Here is a 15,000-nt window from a genome sequence, read left to right on the forward strand (position 1 = left end):
CATCAATAAACAACCAAACGTGTTTGGATCAAATTCATTTATACATTTATTTATACTGTAGCTACCTTATGTCTTAGTTAAATGGCAATATAAAAATATTTTAGCATGAAAGCATGCAGTTTTTAATGCTTTACAGTGAACTGTATCATAACAATAGCGCTGCCCTTTGTAAAAAAAAAAAAAAAAAAAAAAAAAAAAAACTGTGAGAAAAATCCGGTGAAACTTGGTGAAGTTATTGTTGTGGCTGGACCTACATTTTACAGATAAATGCAGTGGAGGCGCATGGAGACCCATCCAAGATGGCGGCGCGATGAGACGTTAGCCCGTGGAGGCAGCGTGATGCAGCGTCTATGCATTTATGTCTATGTCTATGTACACATGTCTATGACGGGTTCATGCTGTCTGATCCGCCGCCAAAAAGCACGAACATGTCTACGTCACTATTCTTCGTCCAATCAGCGCAGTAGCCGCGCAGTAGTCCCCGCCTACTTGAGAAACCGCCATCATGAAACCAGAAGAGATCCACGCCGCGGTTCTCCAGGACCTCTGAATCCAGGTAAACCTCCGCCCGGGTCTTTGGTACAGCGGTCCGTCTCCATCCCGGCGGTTCGACCTGTCCCCGGCTGTCGTCTCTCCCTCCTGGCACAGATGTAGCCGGTTACCGGGACGTTGATGCAGCTAGCATAGGGGCTAGCACGGGATAGCGGACCGCAGGGTTTCCTGCTGCTCCCAGTTCCCTAATGGTTTATCCCCACTGGTTTATCCCTACTGGTTTATCCCCACTGGTTTTATTTCCTGTGGTTTATCCCCACTGGGTTTTTGTTTTTTAAAAAAAAATCTCCTCTGGTTTTATCCCCGCTGGTTTTAACTCCTCTGGCACAGTTTTAACTCCTCTGGCACAGTTTCAACTTCTCTGGGTCAGTTTTAACTCTTCTGGGCCAGTTTTAACTCTTCTGGGTCAGTTTTAACTCCTGGCACAGTTTCAACTCTTCTGGATCAGTTTTAACTCCTCTGGCACAGTTTTAACTTCTCTGGGTCAGTTTTAACTCTTCTGGGACGTTTTTAACTCCTCTGGGTCAGTTTTAACTCTTCTGGCACAGTTAACTTCTCTGGGTCAGTTTTAACTCTTCTGGGACGTTTTTAACTCCCCTGGGTCAGTTTTAACTCTTCTGGGTCGGTTTTAACTTCTCTGGGTCAGTTTTAACTCTTCTGAGCCAGTTTTAACTCTTCTGGGTCGGTTTTAACTTCTCTGGGTCAGTTTTAACTCTTCTGGGTCAGTTTTAACTTCTCTGGGTCAGTTTTAACTCTTCTGGGACGTTTTTAACTCCTCTGGGTCAGTTTTAACTCCTCTGGGTCCGTTTTAACTTCTCTGGGTCAGTTTTAACTCTTCTGGGTCGGTTTTAACTTCTCTGGGTCAGTTTTAACTCTTCTGGGTCAGTTTTAACTCTTCTGGGACGTTTTTAACTCTTCTGGGACGTTTTTAACTCTTCTGGGTCAGTTTTAACTCTTCTGGGTCAGTTTTTAACTCCTCTGGGTCAGTTTTAACTCCTCTGGGTCCGTTTTAACTCTTCTGGGTCAGTTTTAACTCCTCTGGCACAGTTTTAACTCTTCTGGCACAGTTTTAACTCTTATGGCACAGTTTTAACTCTTCTGGCACAGTTTTAACTCTTCTGGGCCAGTTTTAACTCTTCTGGGTCAGTTTTAACTCCTCTGGCACAGTTTTAACTCTTCTGGCACAGTTTTAACTCCTCTGGCACAGTTTTAACTCTTCTGGCACAGTTTTAACTCCTCTGGCACAGTTTTAACTTCTCTGGGTCGGTTTTAACTCTTCTGGGTCAGTTTTAACTCCTCTGGCACAGTTTTAACTCTTCTGGCACAGTTTTAACTCTTATGGCACAGTTTTAACTCTTCTGGCACAGTTTTAACTCTTCTGGGCCAGTTTTAACTCTTCTGGGTCAGTTTTAACTCCTCTGGCACAGTTTTAACTCCTCTGGCACAGTTTTAACTCTTCTGGCACAGTTTTAACTCTTCTGGCACAGTTTTAACTCCTCTGGCACAGTTTTAACTCCTCTGGCACAGTTTTAACTTCTCTGGGTCGGTTTTAACTCTTCTGGGTCGGTTTTAATTCCTCTCGGTTGGTTCTAACTCCTCTATTTTTATCTCCCCGGTGTCGGTTTTAACTGGTAACGCCTGGTAACTAACCCACCGGGAGCCACGTGGAGTAGAACTGGAAGTCCACGTTTAGTCTGGTTTGGTTAACTTACCGATTAACTTACCGAATTAACTGTTTCCAATGCCAAGCTGCGCGCGTATTTTCGGTGCAGGAGAGCCGTCAGCAGGAGATACAGGAATAAAAAGCTTTTATGAAAAGAAGATCCCCTCTCTGAGCTGTCGGACGCAGCTCTACAGCTGTGGAAGTTTATCCTGTTAAACGTTTTACCCTGAGAACCGCTGAAAACTGACTTCAATACATTTAATAAAGGATGTTTTTGTTTGTGCTCTGGCTGTTTAAGAACAGGACTGTTCCAGTTTCTACTGGTTTACTTTACAATCCAGACACAACATGTAGTGTTTATTCAGAGACTCTAGATGGTAAATCCACCATTATTTATGACATCTTCTCACCATCACTACCATGTTGCTAAGAGACCTCTATTTTCACCTGGACATAATGATGAAGACACTTCCTGTCAGACTTTCCACCAATCAGAGAGCTTAAACTGACGGTAACGTCCAATCAGGAGCAGCCAAAGATCAACAAGTGATGAGAAAAGCAGGAAAATAATGATCCTCTATGGCTGGAATAAAGCCAGGAAGACGTTTGGGATGCAGCTGAGGTGGAGGTGCTTTAGAGAGGATAGCAGGTAGATAGTAGCAGGAAGACGAAACATGGAAACTGTGTGTGTGTGTGTGTGTGTTTGAGTACCAACAGGTTCCAAGTTAGATGTATTGTTGAAACACAGAGGAGTCCCACCAGGATCTGGACTTGGCCTGCTTTTTTTTTTCCTAATATGAATGAATTCCTGATGCTGTGCTGCAGCAGTGTGTTTTAACTGAAATCTGTCGGCAAGCTCAGCTCACATTTAGCAAAAGCTCTCAGAATATTCTGTTAAAAGTGTAAATGTGTAAATCGCTTATGTCTTTATGCTGCTTTGTCTGTTCATACATCCATTTTACATCGTTTTAACCCTCAGAATCTGATGGCTGAGGCTGAAAACATCCCGTCTCCATGGACACGTCGCGTATCCATGGACACAATGCGTCTCCATGGCAACGCGTCTTTGCTGACTGAGACTAAAAGAAGGATGTTTGTTGTTAAATTTGATGATAAACTGTCAGCGTTTAGTCTGTTGTTGCCATGGTGCCTCCAGGACTTGCGTTTCAGATGGGAATGAAACATCTGCTGCTGTTTGTAAGAAGATCTGTTGGGATGTGAATGCGTTCTCGCTTCAGGACTAAGCAGTGGCGGCGAACATGTCAGACGTGGAAGCGATGGACAGCTCTGCGCTGTCGGAGGAGGACGTTGAGGATCAGCAGGAAGACAAGTCGAGTCAGAACGAGAGCGCCTCTAAAATATCTGGTAAGAATCCAACATCCAATTTCTTTCCGTGATGAGGAGGTAAGTGAAGGAATCTCTGTGTGATGGGCGTGTGCCTCCTGTTGTTGCAGCAGCTGTAGGTGAGATCGTTGAAGGGAAGCGCGCGAAGAAGACTGTGGAGAGGCTGGACCTCCAGGCGCCCAAGCAGAGAGAGAAGCTAAAGATCGGAGATGGTAGGGACCAGCTGGTGAGCTCTCTTAGCTTGGATGGAAGTTTTGCTGACTGACGCTTTCTTTTCAGGAAGTGGAGATAAATTAGGAGAAATTCCTCGAACCAGCTACCAGATCAACAAGATGAAGCCGGCGGAACTGAAACCTCTGCACTCCATTCTGTTTGACAGGCCGGGAAAGGTACGGAGGCTCCCGTCACCTGCTTCCTCTGAACCATCAATACTCTCCAGCTGACTGGCTGTAAGGGAGGAGAGGAATGATACTGGGAATGATGTGGAATGACACTGGGAATGATGTGGAATGACACTGGGAATGATGCGGAAGGATACTGGGAATGATGCGGAAGGATACTGGGAATGATGCGGAATGAAACTGGGAATGATGTGGAATGACACTAAAAATGATGTGGAATGACACTGGTAATGATGCGGAATGATACTAGGAATGATGCGGAATGACACTGGGAATGATGCGGAATGACACTGGGAATGATGCGGAATGACACTGGGAATGATGCGGAATGATACTGGGAATGATGCGGAATGATACTGGGAATGCTGCGGAATGATACTGGGAATGATGCGGAATGACACTGAAAATGATGCGGAATGACACTGGGAATGATGCGGAATGATACTGGGAATGATGCGGAATGACACTGGGAATGATGCGGAATGACACTGGGAATGATGCGGAATGATACTGGGAATGATGCGGAATGACACTGGGAATGATGCGGAATGACACTGGGAATGATGCGGAAGGATACTAGGAATGATGCGGAATGAAACTGGGAACGATGTGGAATGACACTAAAAATGATGTGGAATGACACTGGGAATGATGCGGAATGATACTAGGAATGATGCGGAATGACACTGGGAATGATGCGGAATGACACTGGGAATGATGCGGAATGACACTGGGAATGATGCGGAATGATACTGGGAATGCTGCGGAATGATACTGGGAATGATGCGGAATGACACTGAAAATGATGCGGAATGACACTGGGAATGATGAGGAATGATACTGGGAATGATACTGAAAATGATGCGGAATGATACTGGGAATGATGAGGAATGACACTGGGAATGATGCGGAATGACACTGGGAATGATGTGGAATGACACTGAAAATGATGCGGAATGATACTGGGAATGATGCGGAATGACACTGGGAATGATGCGGAATGACACTGGGAATGATGCGGAAGGATACTGGGAATGATGCGGAATGAAACTGGGAATGATGTGGAATGACACTAAAAATGATGCGGAATGACACTGGGAATGATGCGGAATGATACTGGGAATGATGCGGAATGACACTGGGAATGATGCGGAATGACACTGGGAATGATGCGGAATGATACTGGGAATGATGCGGAATGAAACTGGGACTGATGTGGAATGACACTAAAAATGATGCAGAATGACACTGGGAATGATGCGGAATGATACTGGGAATGATGCGGAATGATACTGGGAATGATGCGGAATGACACTGGGAATGATGCGGAATGACACTGAAAATGATGCGGAATGATACTGGGACTGATGTGGAATGACACTGAAAATGATGCGGAATGACACTGGGAATTATGCGGAATGACACTGGGAATGATGCGGAATGATACTGGGAATGATGCGGAATGACACTGGGAATGATGCGGAATGATACTGGGCTAAGTCTCAATTTGATCTTTTACCCCTTCCCCTATCCCTAACCCTCGGCCCCCCAGTGGAGGGGTAAGGGACAAGTGGTGAAAATGTTCCCCTAAGAAATGGGACACCACTCCACCGTGACGACGTCATCAAGCTGCGGCACTCTAGCTGCTACGCAATCAGAGGCGAGTGATTGTTTTCCAAGATGTCGTCAGCCGTGCTATTTTCTGCTGTCTGGCCAATCGGTATATCTCCCATTTTTTCTCTGCTTGTTGGCCAGTCACCTTTCCTTCCAACCACACCGCCTTTATGAATGTTCTGTATCGAAAGTAGATCCAGAACATTTCATCAGCCCAATGCGTTCCATTACAAGGGTCAGATACAAGTTGTCTATGAGATACATATGCATAGCTTGATTTTTTTTTTTTTTTAAATGTAGATATAAATACAGACTGTAGTAGTAATTGTATAAAAATGTTAATGCTGCGTAAACTGCATAAACGGGAACTACTGTCCCTGGAACGTTGTTTTGCAAACATTGTATTCACAACAAGGGAATTGAACGTGTAACTTCTTTATGTAATTATAACTTAAAAGAGGCTTTTTAACAGAAATTAGTACAAGAACAGGAATGTAAACGATAAACTCCTCTTTTTCTGCTCGGTAGTGGATAAGTGCCCTCGTGTGTTCTGGTGTCCCTGGTTAGAACATATGATACAATTTAGCAGTGAGCACAGAAGTAAAGGAAATGCTGCAACATATAGATGATTGTCACTGAAAGAAAACAGCCACAGTGGTTTTATGTGTTCATATATCAAACCAGCAGTTCAGCAAATGCTAGCCTCTTGTGCTAACTGTAGCAAACTTTCACAGAGCAGAACATACCATCGTAAAATAAAACGCCGTAATTTCAGTCTTGTTATTGAATCGTATTTTAATGCTGAAAATACTTAAATGTGTAAACCTCTTTTTCAGCATTGGTAGACATGTTGCCGGTGAACGCGCTGGACAGGAACTAGAAACTGGCAGCTGTACGCTTCTACACCTTCTTCAATGAAGTGTGGTCCTGGAACATCTTCACTTTAAGGGGTGTGTAGCCCTCACCCTTCCCCTTAGCCTTTGTCCAAAGGAGAATTGGGATACCTCTTCCCCCCACAGGATTACACAATATGGAGGGATAGGGCTAAGTGGAAGGGGGAGAACTGAGAATCACCCTTGGGCTGAGGTGGAATAAAACTGGGAATATTGTGGAATGACACTGGGACTGATGTGGAATAAAGCTGGGACTGATGTGGAATAAAGCTGGGACTGATATGGAATGACACTGGGACTGATGTGGAATAAAGCTGGGACTGATGTGGAATGACACTGGGACTGATGTGGAATAAAGCTGGGACTGATGTGGAATGACACTGGGACTGATGTGGAATAAAATTCGGACTGATGTGGAATAAAGCTGGGACAGATGTGGAATAAAACTCGGACAGATGTGGAATAAAGCTGGGACTGATGTGGAATAAAGCTGGGACAGATGTGGAATAAAGCTTGGACAGATGTGGAATAAAGCTTGGACTGATGTGGAATAAAACTCGGACTGATGTGGAATAAAGCTGGGACTGATGTGGAATAAAGCTGGGACAGATGTGGAATAAAACTCGGACCGATGTGGAATAAAGCTTGGACTGATGTGGAATAAAACTCGGACTGATGTGGAATAAAACTCGGACTGATGTGGAATAAAGCTGGGACAGATGTGGAATAAAGCTGGGACTGATGTGGAATAAAACTCGGACAGATGTGGAATAAAGCTGGGACTGATGTGGAATAAAGCTGGGACAGATGTGGAATAAAGCTTGGACTGATGTGGAATAAAGCTGGGACTGATGTGGAATGACACTGGGACTGATGTAGAATAAAGCTGGGACTGATGTGGAATAAAGCTGGGACTGATGTGGAATAAGGCTGGGACAGATGTGGAATAAAGCTGGGACTGATGTGGAATAAAGCTGGGACTGATGTGGAATAAAACTCGGACAGATGTGGAATAAAACTCGGACCGATGTGGAATAAAGCTTGGACCGATGTGGAATGACACTGGGACTGATGTAGAATAAAGCTGGGACTGATGTGGAATAAAACTCGGACAGATGTGGAATAAAACTCGGACAGATGTGGAATAAAACTCGGACCGATGTGGAATAAAGCTCGGACAGATGTGGAATAAAACTCGGACAGATGTGGAATAAAGCTGGGACTGATGTGGAATAAAACTCGGACAGATGTGGAATAAAACTCGGACAGATGTGGAATAAAGCTTGGACTGATGTGGATTGGGGCTGATGTCGGAGGATTTCTTCCAGCTCCACCAGTAGAACCTGGAGAGCGATCATGTCCTGCAGACTGGGGGGTGTCCGTCCCACCCAGTGGGAGAAATCTGGGGTTTTATTTTCACGCTGAGCTGAATTTTATTCCACACATGAGAACCGTCACAGACGGGATTTCATCATTGCTGTTGTCTCTGATGCTCTCTGGTCTTCCTTCCGGTCTGCAGTCACTCCAGAAGTCGGCAGTTCGAGTCCTGATGAGGACCAGACGGTTATATCGATGCATCTTGTGTTCATGCATCTTTGTAGCTCCGGTGTTTCCTGATGGGGATCCTCCATGTCGGGGGCTGCATCAGTCTGATAGGTGGGGTCGCCCGGCTGGGCTGTTGGTAGGGGTTCTGTGGGGTGGACCCTGGCCCCGTTGGACTGTTGGTTCGTTGCAGGCCAGGACAAGTGTGTGTGTGTGTGTGTGTTTGGGGTTGTGTGTGTGTGTGTGTGTGTTTGGGGTTGTGTGTGTGTGTGTTTGGGGTTGTGTGTGTGTTTGGGGTTGTGTGTGTGTGTGTGTGTTTGGGGTTGTGTGTGTGTTTGGGGTTGTGTGTGTGTATGTGTGTTTGGGGTTGTGTGTGTGTGTTTGGGGTTGTGTGTGTGTGTGTGTTTGGGGTTGTGTGTGTGTGTGTGTGTTTGGGGTTGTGTGTGTGTGTGTTTGGGGTTGTGTGTGTGTTGGGGGTTGTGTGTGTGTGTGTGTGTTTGGGGTTGTGTGTGTGTGTTTGGGGTTGTGTGTGTGTGTGTTTGGGGTTGTGTGTGTGTGTGTTTGGGGTTGTGTGTGTGTGTTTGGGGTTGTGTGTGTGTGTGTGTTTGGGGTTGTGTGTGTGTGTGTGTGTTTGGGGTTGTGTGTGTGTGTTTGGGGTTGTGTGTGTGTGTGTGTTGGGGGTTGTGTGTGTGTTTGGGGTTGTGTGTGTGTGTGTTTGGGGTTGTGTGTGTGTGTTTGGGGTTGTGTGTTGGGGGTTGTGTGTGTGTGTGTTTGGGGTTGTGTGTGTGTGTGTGTTTGGGGTTGTGTGTGTGTGTGTTTGGGGTTGTGTGTGTGTTGGGGGTTGTGTGTGTGTGTGTGTTTGGGGTTGTGTGTGTGTGTGTTTGGGGTTGTGTGTGTGTGTGTTTGGGGTTGTGTGTGTGTGTGTGTTTGGGGTTGTGTGTGTGTTGGGGGTTGTGTGTGTGTGTGTGTTTGGGGTTGTGTGTGTGTGTGTTTGGGGTTGTGTGTGTGTGTGTGTTTGGGGTTGTGTGTGTGTGTGTGTTTGGGGTTGTGTGTGTGTTGGGGGTTGTGTGTGTGTGTGTGTTTGGGGTTGTGTGTGTGTGTGTTTGGGGTTGTGTGTGTGTGTGTTTGGGGTTGTGTGTGTTGTAAAGCGTCTCTGTATGAATAAAGTTTTCTGAGCTCCTGCTGCTTTCCTTCCAGATGACGTCGATCAAGAAGAACCTGCGTCTGTTTAACGGCTTCCCGTTCCAGGCGGGCAGCGAAGCGTTCGGCCGGAAGCGAGACAAACTCCTCAAGTAGGTTCTGGTGATGAAGATGCCGATGAAGACGCTCCTGTTTCAACGAACATCTTCATGTCTGCAGGAGTTCCAACCTCACAAACAGCAAGCTGAAGGTGGTCTGCACAGTCCTGGACCTGGAGAAGAAGGGGACTCACTCAGACCTGATCCACCGGATCCTCACCTTTCTCATCGCACCCAAGAACAGCGGGAAGGTGAGCCGGGACCAGGTGCTGGATCCCGCTTCATGTCCTGGACCATCTGGACACCCCGAGACGGGCGTCTTTGTTGTCTAACCTGCTGTCTGTCTGTCTGCAGCGAGTTCCCACGAAGAAGAGGAGGAAATCCAAGAAGAAGCTGTCCGGAGACGACTCCAAGACCACCAAGCAGAAGAAGAAGCCCAAAGCCAGGACCTCCATTCCCAAGAAGTCCAAACCAGGGAGCAAGTCCAAGGCCATCGTCATGGACTCCAGCAGCGACGAGGACGAGGAGGAGGCAGGAGGTGCAGCAGAGACGGGAGGATCGGACGTGGAGGAGGAGCCATCAGAGAGGGAGGAGTCTGACAAGTCAGACGAAGAAGATGATGATGAAGAGGAGCAGGAGGTGAGGGCGCCACTCGGCCCTGAGGCCGTGAACGTGATGATGATGATGATGATGATGTGGTGATGATGATGTGGTGATGATGATGATGGTGATGATGTGGTGGTGATGATGATGATGATGATGTCGTGGTGATGATGATGATGATGATGATGTGGTGATGATGATGATGTGATGATGATGATGATGATGATTTTGATGATGATGATGTGGTGGTGATGATGGTGATGATGATGGTGGTGATGATGATGTCGTGGTGATGATGTGATGATGATGATGATGATGATTTTGATGATGATGATGTGGTGGTGATGATGATGATGATGATGATGATTTTGATGATGATGATGTGGTGGTGATGATGATGATGATGATGATGTGGTGGTGATGATGATGATGATGATGTCGTGGTGATGATGATGATGATGATGATGTGGTGATGATGTGATGATGATGATGATGATGATGATGATTTTGATGATGATGATGTGGTGGTGATGATGATGATGTGGTGATGATGATGATGATGTGGTGATGATGATGATGTCGTGGTGATGATGATGATGATGTGGTGATGATGATGATGTGGTGATGATGATGATGATGTCGTGATGATGATGTGGTGATGATGATGATGATGTGGTGATGATGATGATGGTGATGATGATGATGATGGTGATGATGATGATGATGTCGTGGTGATGATGTGGTGATGATGATGATGATGTGGTGATGATGATGATGTCGTGGTGATGATGTGGTGATGATGATGATGATGTGGTGATGATGATGATGATGTCGTGGTGATGATGATGTGGTGATGATGATGATGTGGTGATGATGATGATGTGGTGATGATGTGGTGATGATGATGATGATGTGGTGATGATGATGTGGTGATGATGATGATGATGATGTGGTGATGATGATGATGATGATGATGATGTGGTGATGATGATGATGATGTGGTGATGATGATGATGATGATGATGATGTGGTGATGATGATGATGATGTGATGATGATGATGTGATGATGATGATGATGATGATGTGGTGATGATGATGATGATGATGTGGTGATGATGATGATGATGATGATGATGATGATGTGGTGATGATGATGATGATGATGATGAAGCATGTTGCGTTCTGTCTGGTGTCAGTCCTACAGGTCAAATTCAGGAAGAGAGAAGAAGAAAGCTGCGGCGAAGCGACCACGACCACCAACCAAGAAGACTGTCCCTCCCAACAAGAGAACCAAGAAGGAAGGTTCTGATGAGTCCGACCCGGATGAAAAGGTAGAACACACCTGTACGCCACACCTGGTTCTGCTCGGGTTCTGATGTTTTGGACCATTTTCAGCCCAAGAAGAAGAAACCTGGAACCAAAACAAAAATGGCCGACAGCAGCAGCAACAGGAACAAGGCTGGTGCAGGTGAGCTGACCAGAACCCACAGGTTCTGGTGTCACGCTGACATGTTTGGATCGGAACCAGAACCCGTGGTGTGTCTAAAGGAGGACGTTGTTGTCCAGCAGAGGACAGCTCTGACGAGGACAAGCCGCTCATCAGGATGATGAAGAAGCCTCTGACTGAAGAGCAGCTGCGGGACACGGTCCGGACTCTGCTAGAGGGCGCCGACCTGGAGGAGATGACCATGAAACAGATCTGCCAGAAGGTACCGGACCGGGTCAGAACCACCACCTGGTTCTGTTTTCTGTCTGTGGAACTGAGACATCTACTTCCTGTTCCAGGTCTTCGACACGTATCCGGAACACGACCTGAGCGGCAAGAAGGACTTCATCAAGAAGACCGTCAAAGCTGTGAGTCCCGTCCAGAACCGTCCAGAACGTCGGCCCGCTTCACCTGTCTTCATGTCTGTTCCTCTTCCCTCAGATCATCACATGAGGACCTGCAGAACCTCCCAGAACTCCTTCAGAACCCGGGTTTATGTGCTTTTCTACATCCATGTTCTTCTTGCTGTTTGAGAGATGAGATGACTTAATCAGAACCGGCTGGAGGGTCGGATCAGAACTGGCTGGAGGGTCGGATCAGAACCGGCTGGGGGTCGGATCAGAACCGGCTGGAGGGTCGGATCAGAACCGGCTGGGGGTCGGATCAGAACCGGCTGGAGGGTCGGATCAGAACCGGCTGGGGGTCGGATCAGAACCGGCTGGGGGTCGGATCAGAACCGGCTGGAGGGTCGGATCAGAACTGGCAGCAAAGATCCGCTGAGTGAAGAAACCCGTTTCTGGAAGGTTCTGGACTCGTGTTCATTTTGTCTCCATCACTGAATAAAGTTGTGCATTTTCTAACAGAACCGTGTTGACTCTGCTACATCAGTTCTGGTCAAAGCCACCTGTGGACGGAGGTCCGGCTGGGGGTCCGGTGGGGAGCGGAGCAGGGGATGTGTGTACCATGAGTGTGTTCCTGAAAGATTGGTTTGAAGGGGGGGGGGTGTCTCTGTTGTGGTGTTTTGCCGCCTGTCTTTCCTGGCTCGCCGTTTTTCAGCCAGAAGTGGATTTTCATCGTAAAACCCCGATGCCACTGCGGAGGAAGCACCACCGTCACCGGGACACGCAGACTGGAGACACCCGGACTTTCTCATTGCTTCCTTTCATTTCGTTGTTCTTTCTGTTAAATCTGTAAAATCTAAAATGCAAACACATCAAACTATTGATCAGGTTGCAAAATTAAAATCTGGTTGAACTGAGAAGAGAGACCCGAGTCAGAGGATTCAGGTTGGAATGGGAGAAGGTCGTGCGTATGATACCCTTAGCTGCTAAGCTAATACATGGAAGGAGTGTCCCAGGTTCGGCCTGAAGATCCTGCCTGTCCGTCTACCCTCTTATCCTGGACTAGTCATGTGACTTTACCTGCACGTGTATGCAAATGCATATGAGCGTATTTCTGTTGTGCCTCCTCCTTCGGTCCTGCGGGACCGTGGCCTCCTCCTTCGGCCCTGCGGGACCGTGGCCTCCTCCTTCGGCCCTGCGGGACCGTGGGCCGCCTCCTTCGGCCCTGCGGGACCGTGGCCGCCTCCTTCGGCCCTGCGGGACCGTGGCCTCCTCCTTCGGCCCTGCGGGACCGTGGGCCGCCTCCTTCGGCCCTGCGGGACCGTGGCCTCCTCCTTCGGCCCTGCGGGACCGTGGGCCGCCTCCTTCGGCCCTGCGGGACCGTGGCCTCCTCCTTCGGCCCTGCGGGACCGTGGGCCGCCTCCTTCGGCCCTGCGGGACCGTGGCCGCCTCCTTCGGCCCTGCGGGACCGTGGGCCGCCTCCTTCGGCCCTGCGGGACCGTGGCCTCCTCCTTCGGCCCTGCGGGACCGTGGGCCGCCTCCTTCGGCCCTGCGGGACCGTGGGCCGCCTCCTTCGGCCCTGCGGGACCGTGGCCTCCTCCTTCGGCCCTGCGGGACCGTGGGCCGCCTCCTTCGGCCCTGCGGGACCGTGGCCTCCTCCTTCGGCCCTGCGGGACCGTGGGCCTCCTCCTTCGGCCCTGCGGGACCGTGGGCCGCCTCCTTCGGCCCTGCGGGACCGTGGCTGCCTCCTCCGGCGGTCCTGGCGTTGAGTCAGCAGGTGCAGTTTCTGTGAAAGTCTCCCTGCTCTTACGTCTTCACAAACCTGCTGTTGTCCTCTTCCTAAGGAGTCGTCTGTATGAGATCGTACAGAAACATTACAGTCAGGGATGTGTTCATGCAGCCATGTCTCGGTGAAGCACATAATACTGCACTCTCTGTATTCTCTCTGACACCTTGTTAGCATCTCCAGCTCGTCCGTTTTGTTAGCTAGCGATCTCACATCACCCATGACGACGATCGGGAGAAATGGTTTAAATCTCCATCTCTTTCTCCTCTGTCTCACTCCCGCTCTGCATCCTCTTCTCTTTCTTTTCAACTCCATCGGGATTTGATGTGTTGTTTCGCTGATAATCCTGATTTGGGAGAGTTAAACAGTTGATCCAGATTGTAAACAAGCCTTTCGTTGCCATGGAGACTCATCATAACAAACCTTGAAAGAGCCAAAAATATGCAGAAAAATCTTCCTTGCAGCACACCCTCCGAACCGGCATGAAATCCTCAGGAAAAAGACCTCATTTAAAAGCTAATATCTATACGAGAAGAGTTTGTATAAAAATAAAAATAAAAATCAAGCTAGTCAGTCAGAGCTACTACAGTTGCTGCCATCAGACGGTGCATTGGGCTCCAAAATGCCACAAGGACTTTTAAATGACTTTGCTGGTATTTTGACTCATTGTGTCTAAATATGATTGAGTTCTTGTTGGGCATTTTAATCTAGATGTATATTTCCCTGATCAGCCAAGAACATCTTACACCTGAATGGCACTTTTAGCCTGACACAGTGTGTGTGTGTGTGTGTGTGTGTGTGTGTGTGTGGACCCACACATGACCAGGGTTGCACACTGGACCTGGTTTCAGCCTCTGGTTTGCCCGGCAGTGCTTAAATCCTGCTCCCGTTTGCAGGGTCTGTGTGTTTAACCCCTTCACTGCTGGTCACTTTCCCTCATTATTCCTCACAGACTTCACCTTTCCTGAGAAAAGGTGAAGTCTGTTCTTGGTTCCACTCCACCTGCTGGACAATTTTAGATGTTCTGGCTCCTCTAAAACCAAACGTGAGCCGTTGGATGAAACCACTCGTGCTGTCAGACGCAGAAAAGAAGAATGAAAATGAAAGAAAGACAAACTGCAGGTATTGTTCCAGATGTTCAAGGACTGCAGGCCCTATCAGAAAACTGAGAAATACAAGAAGGAAATTTCTGTCTGGTATCATCCTGTCAAACCGCCATAAGCCTCGGACCTTATTTAAAACACTAGATGAGGCTCTTAATGCTCCCCACACCATTGGTATTGATCCCTCACTGAGGCATGTGAAAGCTTTTTAAATGTCTCTAGACAAAGTGTTGACAGTTAAAGCTCCGACAGCTTCCTCTGTCTTTGACCCATCATTCTCTGCTCCCGCTTCTTCTGCTTTTTACCAGTTTGAACCAGTTTGTCTTTTCATTGTGAGATTGTTGGGCATCTACCGCCCTCTGGTTCCCCAACAGATGCTTTCCCACCACCACTATTCAGAGTTCATTTCCTCAGGAGCATCGGTTCTCGCTGT

The 15,000-nt window shown here is 47.8% G+C and overlaps 1 protein-coding gene across 6 annotated transcripts; it reads left to right on the forward strand.

Annotated features, from left to right (window-relative positions):
- Positions 1-480: 480 nt before the first annotated feature.
- Positions 481-12,202, forward strand: dek (DEK proto-oncogene). 6 transcript variants are annotated; one of them, XR_013771316.1, is made up of 13 exons: positions 481-556; positions 3,454-3,580; positions 3,670-3,771; positions 3,839-3,948; positions 9,207-9,301; positions 9,369-9,498; positions 9,602-9,886; positions 11,048-11,182; positions 11,247-11,319; positions 11,418-11,560; positions 11,637-11,705; positions 11,779-12,039; positions 12,084-12,202. XR_013771316.1 is itself a non-coding variant. In XM_079240740.1 (12 exons), exons 2-12 carry the CDS (start codon positions 3,475-3,477, stop codon positions 11,788-11,790), a joined length of 1,260 nt encoding a protein of 419 aa, XP_079096866.1. In that variant the 5' UTR covers positions 481-556; positions 3,454-3,474; the 3' UTR covers positions 11,791-12,196. The 6 variants fall into 6 exon arrangements, 4 of the variants coding, with proteins under 4 accessions (XP_079096866.1, XP_079096867.1, XP_079096868.1 ...); XR_013771317.1 differs by having other exon boundaries at positions 11,779-11,949; positions 12,084-12,165; XM_079240740.1 differs by having other exon boundaries at positions 11,779-12,196.
- The last annotated feature ends 2,798 nt before the right edge of the window (positions 12,203-15,000 follow it).

The sequence above is a fragment of the Telmatherina bonti genome (genome assembly GCF_933228915.1).
Source record: "Telmatherina bonti genome assembly, chromosome: 5".
Taxonomy (NCBI): domain Eukaryota; kingdom Metazoa; phylum Chordata; class Actinopteri; order Atheriniformes; family Telmatherinidae; genus Telmatherina; species Telmatherina bonti.

What these genes read in the sequence shown, in the direction of transcription:
- dek (XM_079240740.1), top strand. Translation starts at nt 3,475, where the DNA reads ATGTCAGACGTGGAAGCGATGGACAGCTCTGCGCTGTCGGAGGAGGAC. An exon ending in ATGATGAAGAGGAGCAGGAG is followed by an intron (nt 9,887 to 11,047) that starts GTGAGGGCGCCA and finishes GTCTGGTGTCAG; the next exon opens with TCCTACAGGTCAAATTCAGG. An exon ending in CAGGAACAAGGCTGGTGCAG is followed by an intron (nt 11,320 to 11,417) that starts GTGAGCTGACCA and finishes GTTGTTGTCCAG; the next exon opens with CAGAGGACAGCTCTGACGAG.